This window comes from Saccopteryx bilineata, chromosome 3 (genome assembly GCF_036850765.1).
Source record: "Saccopteryx bilineata isolate mSacBil1 chromosome 3, mSacBil1_pri_phased_curated, whole genome shotgun sequence".
Taxonomy (NCBI): domain Eukaryota; kingdom Metazoa; phylum Chordata; class Mammalia; order Chiroptera; family Emballonuridae; genus Saccopteryx; species Saccopteryx bilineata.
The window spans coordinates 49,990,439-50,008,319 of NC_089492.1; the positions used below are offsets into that span (position 1 = coordinate 49,990,439).

A 17,881-nucleotide genomic window follows, 5' to 3' on the forward strand; every position below is an offset into this window, starting at 1 on the left:
GACATGGAAAAAGGATAGCCCAAACTAGAGTCACATAAATATATTTAACAATCTTTGACAATGGAGCAAAGGCGATATATTAGAGAAAACAGTTTTGTTTTATTTTTTTTAACAAATGGTGCTGCAACAAATGGAGATCTGCAAAAAAAAAAAAGAGTCTAGATACAAATCTTACACTTTTGACAAAAATTTACTCTAAATGTATCAAAGTCATATTGTAGAACACAAAACTCTAAACTAGAATATAACATAAGAGTAAAACTCAAAGACCTTGGGTAGGGTGATGATTTTTTAAATTGTAGCAACAAAGACAATCTATAAAAGAGATCACTGACAGGATGGAATTCATTAAAATTACAACCTTTACTCTGTCAAAGACAATGTCAAGAGGATGAGATGACAAGCCATATACAGGCAGAAAATATTTTCAGAAGATACACCTGATAAAGGACTGCTCTTCAACATATATAAAGAACTCTTAGAAGTCAACAATAAAAAAATAACCCTATCAATGAAAGACTAAAAACTTTGACACCTTCCCAAAGAAGATAAAGTGATGGTAAATAAACACATCATCAGGGAGATTCAAATTGAATATGAGGTATCACTATGCATCTATTAGAATGGCAAAAACCCAGAACACTAACCACAGGAGCTGGCAAGGATGTGCAGCAACAGGAAATCTCATTTACTGCTGGTGAAAATGCAAATTAGTACAATCACTTTGAAAGACATTTGCCATTTTCTTACCAAATTAATAATACTCTTACCATGTGATATAGCAATTATACTTCTTGGTATTTAACCAAAGGAATTGAAACTATTTCCATACAAAAGTTTAAACATAAATATTTAGATCAACTTTATAGACAATTACCAACACTTGAAGGCAAGATATATTTCAGTAGGTGAATAGATAAATAAAATGTGATATATCTAGGCGATGCTAAAAAGGCAGTAACTATCAAGACATGGAGGAATAATAAATTAATATTACTAAATGAAAAAAAGCCAATTTGAAAAGACTATATGCTGTTTGATTTCAACTATGTGACAATCTGGAAAAGGCAAAACTATAGAGACAATTAAAAGATCAGTGGTTGCAAGAGCTGAAGATGATGGAATGTATTAATAAATGGGAAGAGCAGAGAGAATTTTTAGGCAGTTAAAAAACTCTGTATATGATAATGTTCAGTATTTGTTATTGTACATTTGTCCAAACCCAAAGAATATAGAGCACAAAGACTGAATCCCAATTTAAACTTTGGACTTGGGTGATAATAATGAGTCAATGTAGTTTTATCAAATGAAACAAGTGTTCCACTCCAGTGGGAAGTATTGAAAATGGGGAAGACAAAAATCATATAGTAAATCTTTTTACTTTCTCCTTAATTTTTTTATGACCTTAAGAATGTTTTAAAATAGTCTTTACATGTGTGAGGTACACAGAACAAATGTTGCTATCTTTAACTTACATGCAGATAAATTGGAGGCCAGAAAGTTATATAACATTAGATTACCTGTAATAATCTTAAATAAATACAGTGGGATAAAAGGGCATTTTAGATAAAGGAAGTTCTGTGGATGGGAGAAAGCAATGCATCTAAAGAATGATGAGTTTGGGGGGTTTTAATTATAAAACGGCTTGATGAATTTAATTTGGGAAATGGGAAACAAAATGGTTTTTAAGAATTCATGTACTTCACCAAACAGGTTAGGTTTTAAGCCTGAATGATAAAAGATAAGATGGGAGTTAATTAAGATAGAATACATAGAGCACTGTGAACAATGCTGCAATGAACATGGGGCTGCATATGTCTTTACAATGTTTCTGAGTTTTGGGGGTACATACCCAGTAGAGGGATTGCTGGGTCATAAGGTAGTTCTATTTTCAGTTTTTTTGAGGAACCACCATACTTTCTTCCATAATGGTTGTACTACTTTACATTCCCAACAACAGTGTATGAGGGTTTCTTTTTCTCCACAGCCTCTCCAACATTTGCTATTACCTGTCTTGTTAATAATAGCTAATCTAACAGGTGTGAGGTGGTATCTCACATGGAAACAACCAAAAAGCCATCAATAGATGACTGGATAAAGAAGATGTGGCACATATACACTATGGAATACTACTCAGCCATAAGAAATGATGACATTGGATCATTTACAGCAAAATGGTGGGATCGTGATAACATGATACGAAGTGAAATAAGTAAATCAGAAAAAACCAGGAACTGCATTATTTCATATGTAGGTGGGACATAAAAGTGAGACTAAGAGACATTGATAAGAGTGTGGTGGTTACGGGGGGAGGGGGGAGAGGAAGAGGGAAAGGGGGAGGGGGAGGGGCACGAAGAAAACTAGATAGAAGGCGACAGAGGACAATCTGACTTTCTGACTTTGGGTGAAGGGTATGCAACATAATTGAATGACAAGATACCTGGACATGTTATCTTTGAATATATGTATCCTAATTTATTGATGTCACCCCATTAAAAAATTAAATTATTTAAAAAAAGAATACATAGAGCAGAAACTATTTTGAACATACTGTATGTGAATTGAACTCACGGAGAAATAAATTGCTGAAATCACTAACCTGAGTGCTTCTTTTTACTTTTCTTTTCATTCAACACCTTCTCAAACAACCAACTCACATAAATGGCATGTTTTCAATATCTTTTGAGCAAATATTCTTTCCTACATCCACAGAACAACTCCCTTGAAACAAGTTCTCCTTATTGTTCATCTTGAGTAATTTAATATCCTTCTTACATCTCTCTTAATTCATTATTATTTTTTTATCATTTTATACGTGTGAGACATCTTTCTAAAATATAAATGTGGTCCTTTCATTCCTATGCTAAAATATTTTCATTTGTTCGCCCTGAATTTTAAGATTCGATAGCAATGTTGTAGGATGGTGTGCAAAGTTCTTAATGATTAAGCTTCGTTTTATCACTAATTTTATGACATTGTATCTCCCTATATGCATGTGAAAAGAGACAAATAACTTGCATTTCTCTCACATGCCACATTTTTCATGCTGCTGCTACTTTTTTTGACAATTAATTATCTCCTGTCTAAAAATATGTGCTTTCCCATTCTTTCCTCATCTAAGCTACACAACCAGTTAGGTTCAAAACCCTGGAATAATTTTAACTCTAATGTTTTTCTCACATTCCATTAAAAAGAAAAAAAAATCATTAAATCACATCTTCTCTAATGCCTTTAAAAATTCCTTGAACTTTTTGTTTTTACTCTCACAAACACCTGTTTATTTCCATTTCATATCATCTCATACTTTACCAGTTACTATAGTCTCTAAATCATCTAACAGTGCCAACCTCTCCAGGCAAGTGACCATGATAGTCCTCTGTGTTAAGTCCTGCAGTGGTTTGTCATGGAAAACTTTTTTTTTTAATTTTTAATTTATTGTTTTTCCACAGTTTCAAGTGTTATATTGATTACACCCTATACACACAGATACTTGCATGACATTAATGCAAAAAAATAAAAAAGCTGGCCTTCTTTTCTATCATGATATCTCACAATTCTTAAGCAAGTGGCAGTCCAGCCACTCCAAACTGGTTTTTTAGTCTCTGAAAAACTTGCTCCTCTTGTTTGAATTGCCTTCTCACTCCATCTTCTCCTATTCATTCCTCACAAAATTTTCTTTTCTCTTTCAATTTTGTTTGCTCATTTATTTTGTTAGATTTCACATATAAGTGAAATTATTTGGTATTTGTCTTTCTCTGACTTATTTCACTGAACATAATACTCTCAAGATCCATCCATGCTGTTGCAGATGTTAAAATGCCATAACAATTCTTTTTTATGGCTGAGTAATATTCCATTGTATATATGTATCACAGTTTGTTTATGCGCTTGTCTGTTGATGGATACTAGGATTGCTTCCATAGCATGACTATTGTAAATAACACTGCAGCAAACATAAGGGTGCATGTATTCTTTCAAATTAGTGTTTTGCCACTCTTCACAAATTTACCATCTTTCTACCTATGCCTTCATGAGCTATAAAATCAACAATAAATCAAAGCAAGAATTATTAATTGTATAAATCAGAAATGTATGTATATTTATGTATATGCATGTTATATTAAAAGCTATTTATGGGTTTTTATTGTAGGCCATATATTTTTTATACAAACAAAAAAGGAATTTTTATTTTAGGTGATTAAACTTACTTAACTCATAGACAACAGAATGATGATTACTGAAGGAGAAGGGTAGAAGGCAGGTAGAGAAAGGTATAGGGAGAAAAATGGTCTTGGAAAGATACGTGACTTGAGTAGTGAACATGCAATACAATGTACGGATAATGTATTATATAATGGAGCACCTGAAACATATAATTTTATTAATGTCACCCTGATAAATTCATTGGAAATATGGAAAATTAAAAAATATAAATATAAATAAATAAACTTACCTTTTTTAAAGAATAGGTTTTTAATATTTATTTTTATTTTATTGATTTTAGATAAAGAGGAAGGGAGAGAGCAAGAAGGAACATTGATCTGTTACTCTATGTGCCCTGACCAGGGATTAAACTGACAACCTTTGAGCTTCAGGATGATGTTCTGACCAAATTATCCTTGCCAGAGAAATGAACAGACTTATTTTGAAATTAAGCCACATTTGAGAACAATTTAGATTGCCAGAGAAATGACCAAGAATCCTTAGAAAAATATTTTTAAAAATTGAATAAGATTATAAAATTAATCTCAAAACTTTAGTTTATATAACTCTTTAATTGTGCAACTTATTTAAAAGTAGCCTCAAGGCTACTACAAATGTTGTTAAAGTTTTATGTCTCAAACACTAAATAAATAAAGTATAGAATCTATTGATTTTGGAAAGTATACAATCAAATTATATAAAACATAATTTTTGTCTTGTAATTACTGATTATCTTGACTCAAATAATTACAATTTCTAAAAGCTACAAATAAAATCAAAAGCACTGAAGTTCCTTTAAACTACTTGATGAAATAAGAAGTCCATGTGGAGACATTTTTACTAAACAGTCTTATATACTGCTATTAAGGTCACATATTAATGGATTATTCAGAGGTAAAGTTTTATACAGTTTCAATGATATATGAAATTATTTGAATCCTACCAATTACTTTATAAATATTTGCTAAATTGTAAAGTGTATTAATCTCAGTTTTCTTTAGAGAAAATTGAGGCCCAGTGGACAAATTCATCAATATTCTCTTATTTAATAGTCGGGGTAAAACTATGACCCAGACAGCAATCTTTTTAATCAGTCTATTCTGTTAAAGATTATATGTAAGCAAGGAAATCATTTAAATGCTTCACTTATATTTATGATAAGGTTTCCATTAAATCAACCTGAAAAGTAGAAACAGAATGTAAAAAGTGATATATATATATATATATATATATATATATACACACACACACACACACACACACATATATACACACACATACACACACGCGCGCGCGCACGCGTGCCTGGATTTATAAAAAAATTAAACCTTCAGAATTTTTTTTAAATTTAGGACCTCTGTCACAGTTACATAGATTTCAGATTTGATCTCAGTGTATTAACTGTAACCAGTTAAAAATATCAACTAGTCATGATTCTTTAAAGAGGAAAGAACAAATATGCTCAAGACATGCTTTAATTTATGGTACATGAAGTAATGATAATGGTAAGCAGAGAGTGGCAAGAAATGTATATTGCTAAACAAATTAGTTCTCATGTTCCATGGTTGGTTGAGCTTCTTTCTAGATATTTTAAAAGTCCTACTCACTGTTGAATATCAAAATTAAAGCTAAGAAGAACATGTAAATTTTATTCTCTTTGTACCATACATATTTTTGTCATAGTCAAAAGAAGATTATTTCAGAGACAGACAATGGTTATACATCCTAAATGCTTTTCATATAGCTTTAAGATAAAACAAAAACAAAAAAATTATATTCAAATACTTCTTTGTTATCAGTTGAAAGTGCTTAGTCAAGTATATGAGAGCAAATTTCTTTAAAAATATGAATAATTTGGATGCAGAGTGTCTTAGAGACAAAAAGGCTTTTACAAAGTGTCCAGGATTTAAATGTAATTTGTCCATTTTCTAAAGTGTATTGTGTGTACAACAGAGTAATTCTCAAGCATGAGACATTGGGTTTTCTTCCTTTTATTTTGGGATATTTGTCTATTTTGGTTAATTGAGCTTATATCTAAACATGCAAGAAATTGATACATAAAAAAAGTAAAAAAGTTTTACAGAGCTCCTTTAAAGTCTGTAACACTTTGGTCAACAATTTAGAATGGCATTGTTTCATTTTCTCCAACAACAAAAAGCCAAGTAAAGATCATAGAGATACTTAGATTTCTGCAATTAAATAAAACATTTAATTGTTTTTGAAATGTACAACATTCACATAATTTAAGTATGAAAATTTAGACCTGAATAAGACAAACAAGAACATTTTTCCCAAACCATTTTTTTATTTTATTTTTTTATAGAACTACTTAACCCCTTCACCTGTTGTTTTTTTTTACAGAGACAGAGTGAGAGTCAGATAGGGACAGACAGACAGGGACGTGGAGAGATGAGAAGCATCAGTCATCAGTTTTTTGTTGTTGCACTTTAGTTGTCCATTGACTGCCCTCTCATATGTGCCCGACAGGGGGACTATAGCAGACTAAGTAACCCCTTGCTCAAACCAGCGACTATGGGTCCAAGTTGGTGAGCTTTTGCTCAAACCAGATGAGCCTGTGTTCAAGCTGGCAACCTTGGGGTCTCAAATCTGGGTCCTCCGCATCTCAGTCAGACCCTCCATCCACTGTACCACTGCCTGGTCAGGCCAAACCATTTTTGAAAAGATAAATAAACTGAGATTGAAAGTGATTTAACAATTGACAAAATTCTATAGCTTACAACAGCAAATGATTTTTTACATGATATTTAATATTTGTACTTTTTATGTGATCTGTCAATTATAAATAAGAAGATTCATTAAAAAATGTCAAGGGGGATGATGGTAGCCAAAATAATAAACTCATATGTATAATGATATGGTAAACTGAGAAAAGAATCCTAAAATATATTAGATGTACTTCCTTTTAAATAATATATATTTTAAAACTCAAAGTGTCTCCAAATTTACCTGAATCTCAAGATGCTTTCAAGTAACTCAAAATTATATGTTGTCTTAGTTTATCTTTAGTCTTCCATTGAAAAACAGAGATATTAAGTAAGGAAATCTGAATTTGAAGCTATATTTATATTGTTTAAAAGAAGAGTTTTTTAACAGATTGATTTCAAGTTACAAAAAGATAAATGAGATGACATTTTGATATCATTTGTTCTGACACATCTACAGGCAGAATGCTTTTCAAGTCATTGCTGTGGATGGGATCTGCAGTGGGATCATTCAGTGCCTCTCTGCTGAAGACTGTATTGACTGGCTACAAGCAATAGCAACTAATATTTCAAACCTCACAAAACACAATGTAAGTAGTGATTCAAGTAATATCTGGCCATAGAATTTCTCAATTTGGTATTTTTTTAAAAAAAATAAATATATAACTTTGCATAAACTATTTGATGCTCATCTAAGAAAATCTATTATGAAAACTTTCTATAATACTTCCCAAAAGAAAACACCTTATCCTGAGTAGCTCAATTTATCAGTTCAAGAATACTTTCACACATAGTATTTCTATCAGAAACTTGATAAACATCTACATTCATTCATTAATTATTGTGTGTGTGTGTGTAAAAGCTTTAAAACAGTATACATTTCAAGAATATTGTTGAATTTTCTTCAGTGGCCTTAAAATTACAGCTAGTAAAGTTTGAAGTGGTTGGAGGAAGGGTTAAAGAGTTAGCATGCAGACTGAAGATGTTACCTAAGGCTACACTGGTACAGGAACAGTCAGAGATGTCCTCATGGTAACTGCATATTGGAATAATAACATATCTCTATTATTAGGAATGGCTTCTCTAATTTTTCTCTGCCTTTATATTCCAACCTTTTTTCTTTTCATATACCCTTCTCTTTAATATCACTATCTTCTTATTACCACTATTGATTAATAACCAAGTCAGTCCTTTCTTCCCCTTACGTTAGGGGAAGTTTAACAAAATACATAATCTAACCTTACTTCATTGAGTATTGATGTATAGCATTTGAATTATTTGATCTTAATTATTTAAAAACACGTATTAGATATTATCCATATCTTAATACTCCTCTTTCTACAACTCTTCCATATCATCTTGGAACATTTAAGAAGTCCTAAGGAAAATACGAAAGTCAAGCAAAACGATATAATGTTTCTACCAACTAATGAACATACCGAACTCTTTTTACATAAATAACTCTCTAGATCCAAATGTTTGCACCTGTTATGAGTAAGCATAAAATAAAAAAATATTAAGATAAATATCACCTAACCTGTGGTGGCACAGTGGATCAAGCATTGACCTGGAATGCTGAGGTCACTGGTTCAAAACCCTGGGCTTTCCCTATTAAGACACATATGGGAGTTGATGCTTCCTGCTCCTCCCCTTCCCCTTCTCTCTCTCTCTCTCTCTCTTTCTCTCTGTCTTCTCTAAAATAAAAAAAGATAAATATCTAAAAATATTTCAATCTAAAAATAATTTTAAAATAATTAAGTAAAAAGTAATTATAAAATAAGTTAAAAATAAAATCAGACTATTAAAATAATATACATAAAATGTACTTACATATGTCTAAGTAATAATTAGAATAAAAAGTAGGATAGTAAAATCATAATTTTATATAAATTTTATAATATATTATGTTTTAGTGTGTAGAGCAATTGAAGGACTGAGGAGAAAGTGAAAAGAAATAAGAACTAAAGAAAAGAAACAACAAGCAATAAATAAACCAGTACTAGAATCACTGGAATAATACACTACCCATTTTTTATTCTCTTTACTTACTAACTCCAGCAGTAATAATTCTGTGAAATAGGGAGATTCTCATACCTGTTTTATGTTGAAATTCCACATAGTTGTAGTTGCTAATTTAAAATTTTCTTTTTCCAGATGTCAGTGGATGATTAAAATGTTCAATCCAACCCATTTTAATTTTATTTTACCATTATTGAAGTGGTTCCAAAATATTTACAGTGCACTTAATTGATGGTATAGAGTAGAAAAGGAAACACTTGGAACCTGTCTTAAAGTCGCCCTTGCTCAGAGCCCATTCATTTTATTTAAATTATTCACTTACATATTGGAAAGGAGGAATGGCAGAAGTTCTGGTTTAGTAAAGTGGGTTCCAACTAAAGCATAAACCAACTCCCATTGGGCATGTGTCATTATTTTTTTTAATTTTAATTTTTATTTTATTTATTCATTTTTTAGAAAGGAGAGAGAGAGGGAGAGAGAGATGAGAGAGAGAGAGAGAGAGAGAGAGAGAGAGAGAGAGAGAGAAGAGGGAGGAGCAGGAAGCATCAACTCCCATATGTGCCTTGACCAGGCAAGCCCAGGATTTTGAACCGGCAACCTCAGCATTTCCAGGTCGACGCTTTATCCACTGCGCCACCACAGGTCAGGCAGTGTATCATTATTTTGAGTAAAGTGGACTTGAAAATATTTACAAAGGCAAAATGTATGAACTGCAGAGAATAAAATTTATAAAATGTAAAGAAGTACTTGCTTCAAGTTACTATTTCTGGCCCTCATTATTTATCAGTTATAAGCTCAAATATCTATAAAAATTTATTAATTTTTATTTCTATTATCAAATTATATTAAATAACTGAAGATCTTAAAATATGCTGATGTAATGATATAAAAATCTTGGTAACCTTAGGAGGGATAAATGTTTTTTTAATATGGAACGAATATGGTCAGTAGATAGATTTTGATAGGCTAATAGAGTTTTCAATTATCTTCACTTTATGATACTATGCACATAGCAATACTTGCCCCCTGTGTGGAGGCTGAATAGTAAACTCAGAAGCAGCTGTTTCTCTGTCAAAATCTCTGATGAGACTACGGTTCTAATTGACTCTTGATTATAGACTTATGAGAAACCCAGAAAGAAAGGACCCAGAACCCAGTTAAGCCACACCTGGATTGCTGACCTAACGAAAATATAATATAGAAAATGTTTTGTTGTCATTAAGTATTGGAATTACAGCAAAAAGGAACTATATTTGTTTTCTAGAGCTGCTTTACAAGTGACAATAAAATTGGTAGTATAAAACAACATAAATTTTACCCTGGCCAGTTGGCTCAGTAGTAGAGTGTCAGCCAGGCATGTGGATGTCCCGGATTAGATTCTAATCAGGGCACACAAGAGAAATGACCACTTGCTTCTCCATCCATCCCCCTCCCCCTTTTTTCTCCCTCTCTCTCTCTTTTTCTCCAGCAGCCATGGTTTGGTTGGTTCAAGCACATCACCCCTGGCACTGAGAATGGCTCTGAGAAGCCTCTGCCTCAGGCGCTAAAAATAGCTCATTTGTGAACATTGTCCCAGACGGGGATTGCCAGGTGGATACCCCTTGGGGCACCTGTAGGTGTCTGTCTATCACCCCTCTTATTTGGAAAAGAAGAAAATAAAAGCAATTAACAAACAAAAATTTTTCTCCCACAATTTTCAAACCAGAAATCCAAAATGAAGGTAACATCAGGGCTTAAAGTCTCTTAGCTTTTGATGGTTGTCAGCATTTTTTTTTAGCTCTAGTGGTCTCTGGATAAAATGTTATAATCTTTGTCTCCTAATTCACATAACTTCTTGTTCCAGGTGTCTAGTCTTTTTTATGTGTCTCTTACAGGGACCTTGGTGTTTGAATTTAGGACCCTCTCAAGTAGATAATCCAGGATGATCTCACCCCAAGATCCTTAACTTAATTACATTTGCAAAGACACTTTTTTCAAATAAAACTTTTGCACATTTCAGAGATTTGATGTGGGTATTTGCCGGGGGTGGGGGCAGTAACATTTTTGGCCTACTACTAATACCAATACAGCAGTTAAATAACAAGCTTAAATTTAAACATTGGGTTCTGTTTTATCTTCTTTGACGGTGTCTTTAATATTAGTTGAATTTTCAGTCTTTATTCTATACTGCTTGGGAGTTAGCCCAGAACTTTCTTCAGTTCACACATGGAATTAGGTATCTTTTTCTCCTAATGACTTCTCTATAAGATACTCCTGACTTTCTCTGGTTGCCCAGGAGCTCCTGTCTTGATTTTTTCAGAAAGTCAGTTTCTTTGTGAGTTTAACCCCTTACACTGTTGTACATTTGCTCAGACAAGTAAATATCAGGTAAAGTAGACGTTATGGCAAATATGTTAATATAAGATAGAGATAGTTGCTTCATAATTATCAAAGTTTAATTCATTAAATAGGGAAAACAAATGCAATTAAATAATAGAGGCAGCCCTGGCCAGTTGTCTCAGTGGTAGAGCATCAACCCAGCATGTGGATGTCCCGGGTTCGATTCCTGATCAAGGCACACAATAGAAGTGCCCATCTGCTTCTCCACCCCTCCCCCTCTCCTTTCTCTTTACCTCTCTCTCTCCCTCCTGCAGCCAAGGCTCCACAGGAGCAAAGTTGACCTGGGCGCTGAGGATGGCTCCATGACCTCTGCCTCAGTCACTAGAATGGCTCTGGTTGCAATAGAGCAATGTCCCAGATGGGCAGAGCATTGCTTCCTACCAGGCTTGCTGGTGGATCCTGGTCAGGCACATGTGAGAGTCTGTTTTTTTGTTTTTTGTTTTTGAGAATTATGCTCTATAGTAGATGCAAGTAAAATGTTGAGGATGATAGTAAATTAATAAAAAAATATGAGAGTACTAAAGATATTTTTTTCTTAATGTTTCTTAATGTCTATAGTGAATTTCAGAGAACAGACTAAAAATAGGAAAGAAGTGTAACTTTATTATTTTTTTAATATATTTTTTAAATTTATTGACTTTACCGAGAAGGGGGGAGCGAGAAGTATCAACTCATAGTTTCTTCACTTTAGTTGTTCATCGATTACTTGTCATATATGCCTTGACGGGACAAGCCCAGGGTTTGAACCAGCACCCTCAGATTTCCAGGTCAATGTTTTATCCACTGCATCATGACAGATCAAGTTAATAAGTGTGACTTTATTATGAAGCCACCTAATTAAACATAACTTAGTAATAGTCATGTCGACAGTAGGTACCTTGATATGATGTAGTAAAAATATTATTTTACCACTGTGATCTTCTACAAATTTTGTTGTGTCATGAGAAAAGCATCAAAAAAAATTCCAATTGATGAAGATTCTACAGAATGCCTGACCAATAAACCTCAAAAATGATGCCGTGAATAACAAGGTAAGTCTGAAAAACTTCAGAAACCAAAAGTAATCTAAGTAGAGATGGTGATTAAATGATATGGTATCCTGAATGAGATTCTGAAACTGAACAGAATATTATAACCTTGGCTGGTTGGTTCAGTGATAGAACATCGGCCCAACATGTGGAGGTCCTGGGTTTGATTCCCAGCCATGGCACAGAGGAAAAGCACCCATCTGCTTCTCTACCCCTCCCTCTCTCCTTTCTCTCTATCTCTCTTTTCCTGTCACACATCCAAGGCTCCACTGGATTAAAGTTGGCCCTAGCACTGAGGATGGCTCTGTGGCCTCTGCCTCAGGCACTAGAATGGCTCCAGTTGCAGCAGAACAAGTGCCCCAGATGGGCAGAGCATTGCCCTCTAGCGGGCATGCCAGGTGGATCACGGTTGAGCATATGTGGTAGTCTGTCTCTCTGCCTCCCCGCTTCTGACTTCAGAAAAAGACAAAAAAAAGAATAGTATATACACTTGCAGGAATCTTAATAGAGCACAGATTTGGTTAATAATAATGTATAGCTCTTGGTTCAGTAATTTTAACAAATCTTGTATGGTAATTAAATATAGATACTAATAATAGGGAAAACTGGATGTGTCATATATAGAATTTGCCATTTTTTAAGTTTTTCTGTAAATCTAAAACTATCAAAATAAAAGGTTTATTTAAAAATATGCATAGCCTGACCTTTGGTGACACAGCAGATAAAGCATCAACCTGGAAACCCTGAGGTCGCCAGTTCAAAACCCTGGGCTTGCTTCTTGCTCAGTTCAACTCAGTTCAACTCTGAGTTGATGCTTCTTGCTCTCCCCTCTTCTCTCTCTTTCTCTTTCTCTCTATCCCTCTCTCTCTCCTCTCTAAAATGAATAAATAAAAAATATATTTAAAAATATGCATAAGTGTGTATATATGTGTATGTAATGTAAAAGTATGTATGCATATGTTTTACATTAGATATGAACATATTTTGAGATAATTGTCAGCTCCCTGATTTATTAATACACTTTTTTATTTAATAAATATTTTTGAAGGCCTATAGTATCATTGTGCTATGGGTTGACACTATAACTTTGAGCAAAAATGGATATACTTTACCCTCATGGAGCAAATAGTTTAATGATAAAAGGAGGCATTAACTAAGTAAACACACAATTAAATGTGAAATTACAATTTTTATGGATAACATAAAAAAGTGTTATAAGAGGCTATATCTGTACCTATTCAGAAACGTAAGAACAGTTTTCTAAAATTTATATATAAACAATGAGAAAAATAGGTGAGTTGGTGGGGAAAGATTTTATGCAGAGTTAATAGTATGTTTCTGTACAAGGGAAAAATTAATAGACTTAATCACAACAATTAATTTCATTTAATATGAAAATTGTTACAGATCATGAGTACAGTAAAAATGATTAGGTCAAAATAGTAAATTTTTTTATAAATTTTTATTTTTTAAGAACAGAATTTTAATTTCATGTACATTCTTTCTGTATCTGTGGTGCTAAATGTTCATTCTCTTATGAAATAAGAATTATAATAGAAGTCTCTTTTATTTTATATTCATCTTTAATAAAATAAGAGAATGTTAACTGTATGCTATTATTATGCCAACCTGAAGCTTTTAATGCTTTTAATATTTTTAATGGAACTATATCTCCAAATTGGTAAATTAGAGCCTTGTCAAATAAAGAGGGTCTAGATATATTCTTAAAACAACTTAAAAATATAAAATTATTAATACCAAATAACTTACTACCAAGATTGAATGAAAATGATGATGTAATTAGAATAACAAAAGTCATTAAGAAGAAGTTAGATTTTAGAAAGTCAACAAAACTCATTCCTCAACTCTCTTCGAGGATAACCTCATGTAACTCCAGAATATTGGTGATATTAATTGATTAAATTTCACAATTATTCACACACAAACACACTCACTCAAGACATAGAAAAAAATTATACTAATTGACAACTAAAGTAATAGAAAAATACCTAGATCTGTATGACTGAGTTGGGAATATAAGCAATGATGAGTAAGCTGTATTTGTATATATGCTAGACCTGAAATTAGAAAGAAATATAACTTAAAACACTGTATTGTTTGAGGAGTCAAAAAGAATTGATACTGACACTTTTGCAGAGGTATTTTTTGAATATGGAAAAGTGCCAGCATTGGTGTCATCAGACTTAGTATGAAGTCCTAAATTCTCTATTTACTAGTTATGGGATTCATATTCCTCATCATAAACAGGCACTAAATTGATTCAGTCATTGTGAGGAAGAAATCAAGAGAGCATTTAAACATTCTGGACCATAAATGATGCTCTAACATTTGCTTTTTCCATCTCTCCAGTTGCATTCTAAATTAATCATTAAAACATCAATAAAAGGAAGTGTTGATTTATTTATTGTGAGATTGCACAATTTTGTTTGGTCAAATTATCATTTGAAATTTTGAAAAATAGTTCTTTAGGTAACAGAATATTAATAAATCTGGGCATAGTGAGTTATAAAAGTGTCTATTAGTGACTAGACCATTAAGCAGCTATGATTTTTGGCAAACCAGACATGTGCACCTCAGTCTCCTCATCTTTAAAAGAGACAGAGGAAGCGGATAAGATGCAAAGCTATCTTTCACCTAGTGTTTCATGAATCCCACTTTTCTCATCATTCCTTCCTACTACAACACTAAAATAATCTCTGATATTCTAAATTTTCTATGTATATCCTATGCATGCATTTCCTGTATTAGAATGGAATGTGTTACTTGAAATGTACTATGTGTGAATAGATGATAGATAAATAGATAGATAGTAGATGACTGATAGGTAGATAGGCAGATAGATAGATAGATAGATAGATAGATGATAGATAATTTAATGCTTCTCTCTCCTTAAAGGTTCATTGAAAATTAATGTTCTCTTAAGTGAGAATGTATAATTATAATAAGTCAGATTCTCAAAATATATAATTTATATTTTATTATGTGAAAGAGAATAGACTCTCTCCTCCAAATGTGTGTATCAATTAAGAATGTTTTCAATGACAATTAAGAGAAAAATGAAGAATTAATGAAATAATTAGATTTTGTTTTTAACTGACAAGGAATCTGGATAGTAGCATTTTTTGGCTTCCTTTGAGTGGTTCTGTGAAGCCACCAAGGACCCATCTTTCATCTATTCACATTGTTGACTCTTTATGTTTGCCACTTCATGGCCACACAAGGGCTGCAATACTTCTGAACATCACTTTAGTGTTAAGAGTAAGAAAGAAAGGGAATAGAAATAAATAGCACCGCCTATACAGTATATCTTCCCTTAATCAACCGAAGTGAAAATTCCCTAAAAACCCTTTAGTGAACTGAGTAATTCTCACTCCTCATTCTTCTGAACTCAGTCCCATGACAGTTCCAGCAGGAGGGGGCCGAGGGCAATGAAGTTGGCTAATCTCTATATTCTTTAGTGTTTATAGTAGAATGTTATAAAGAAAATTGTGAATAACTTTTGATTCAGATAAACAACAGTCTACACCACATTGCTTAATACTAAAGATATATTAATCCTAAAGAAAATGCATAGAAATATGCATTTTTGTGGGATTGTCAGAGTCCTTCATAATTCAGACACCTATACATACACACAAAAACACACACAAATTTAATCCTTCTTTTGAGTTTACTCATTAGATATTTTATCTATCCTCATATTTTACTCATTTATCTTCAGAAATAAAATAAATTGGGGGAGGTTATACACATACTTATATGGAGATCTGAAATAGTGTATAAAAGACATTTATTTGCATGTGGAACAAATGGAATATTTTTCTATAAATATGTTAGTTGTGGAAAACTAAAAAGAAAAACTTTTATTATAACTGCCACATTGAAAAGACTTGACAAATCTTGTAAGTGAATTGAAAGTCATGAAAAAACGAAACCTAACTGAAAGGAGATTTACTGAAAATGAACTAAAGACTATGATCTCTAGCATGTGGTTCTGGCATGCATAGGTGTTAAATACACCCCCTCCCCTTTATAGCAGCTAACATGTCTGAGTCCTTTTTTTTTGTTTGTTTGTTTTTTTTTTTTTCTTTCATTTTTTCATTTTTCTGAAGCTGGAAACGGGGAGAGACAGTCAGACAGACTCCCGCATGCGCCCGACCGGGATCCACCCGGCACGCCCACCAGGGGCGACGCTCTGCCCACCAGGGGGCGATGCTCTGCCCATCCTGGGCGTCGCCATGTTGCGACCAGAGCCACTCTAGCGCCTGAGGCAGAGGCCACAGAGCCATCCCCAGCGCCCGGGCCATCTCTGGGCCATCTCTGCTCCAATGGAGCCTTGGCTGCGGGAGGGGAAGAGAGAGACAGAGAGGAAAGCGCGGCGGAGGGGTGGAGAAGCAAATGGGCACTTCTCCTGTGTGCCCTGGCCGCGAATCGAACCCGGGTCCTCCACACGCTAGGCCGACGCTCTACCGCTGAGCCAACCGGCCAGGGCATGTCTGAGTCCTTAAATGGACTTTTTTAGCGATAGCTTGTTGTTGTTTTCCACACTGTTTTTCTTTATATAAAAATTTGTCAGGGCCCTGGCCGGTTGGCTCAGCGGTAGAGCGTCGGCCTAGCGTGCGGAGGACCCGGGTTCGATTCCCGGCCAGGGCACACAGGAGAAGCGCCCATTTGCTTCTCCACCCCTCCGCCGCGCCTTCCTCTCTGTCTCTCTCTTCCCCTCCCGCAGCCAAGGCTCCATTGGAGCAGAGATGGCCCGGGCACTGGGGATGGCTCTGTGGCCTCTGCCCCAGGCGCTAGAGTGGCTCTGGTCACAACATGGCGACGCCCAGGATGGGCAGAGCATCGCCCCCTGGTGGGCAGAGCGTCGCCCCCTGGTGGGCGTGCCGGGTGGATCCCGGTCGGGCGCATGCGGGAGTCTGACTGTCTCTCCCTGTTTCCAGCTTCAGAAAAATGCAAAAAAAAAAAAAAATTTGTCAAAAAAAAAGTATTTGTCAGACATGCAGTTCTCAACCAAAAATAGGTAGCAGAGAGTAAAAGCAAACAACTTCAGAGTCAGTAACTTAGAACAGAATAAAATTAAGAGAAAGTTTGGTAATTATATGTATATTTTTTACAATAATATATTTGCATTTTACACAATTAGAGTTTCTTTAGACATTTTATGTCAGGAGACATTTCAATAAAACAATTAACCTACTTTGTCCTTTGGTAAACTACTTACTAAAAGTTAAAAACATTTTTAATTTTTTTGATATTAGAAAATATTAGCTGATATTTATTTGCACAACCTAAAACATCTCCTTTGATATTAACAGAATGATGCTTGCCTCACCTATCCCTCTCTCCCCATTAGGCCTCATTTTTTTTCCTGGCCAGAACAATTCCAGTTCTTAATGTGTCAACAGTCTGAAAGCTACAGGAACTGTACAGGTGGCCTTACCTTGACACACATTCCCCTTCTGCCACCCGTATTCCCAGAGGGGAACTTCAACATGATTTTCACTT

General features: G+C 34.1%; 1 protein-coding gene across 4 annotated transcripts in view; it reads left to right on the top strand.

Annotated features, from left to right (window-relative positions):
* The window catches only part of SNTG1 (syntrophin gamma 1), a 617,538-nt gene that overhangs the window by 430,035 nt on the left and 169,622 nt on the right, over positions 1-17,881 (top strand). For all 4 annotated transcript variants that reach the window (XM_066264652.1, XM_066264655.1, XM_066264653.1 and 1 more), the window contains one exon: positions 7,387-7,516. In XM_066264652.1, the coding sequence (XP_066120749.1) occupies positions 7,387-7,516 (130 nt within the window). The remainder of the gene's footprint in view (positions 1-7,386; positions 7,517-17,881) is intronic.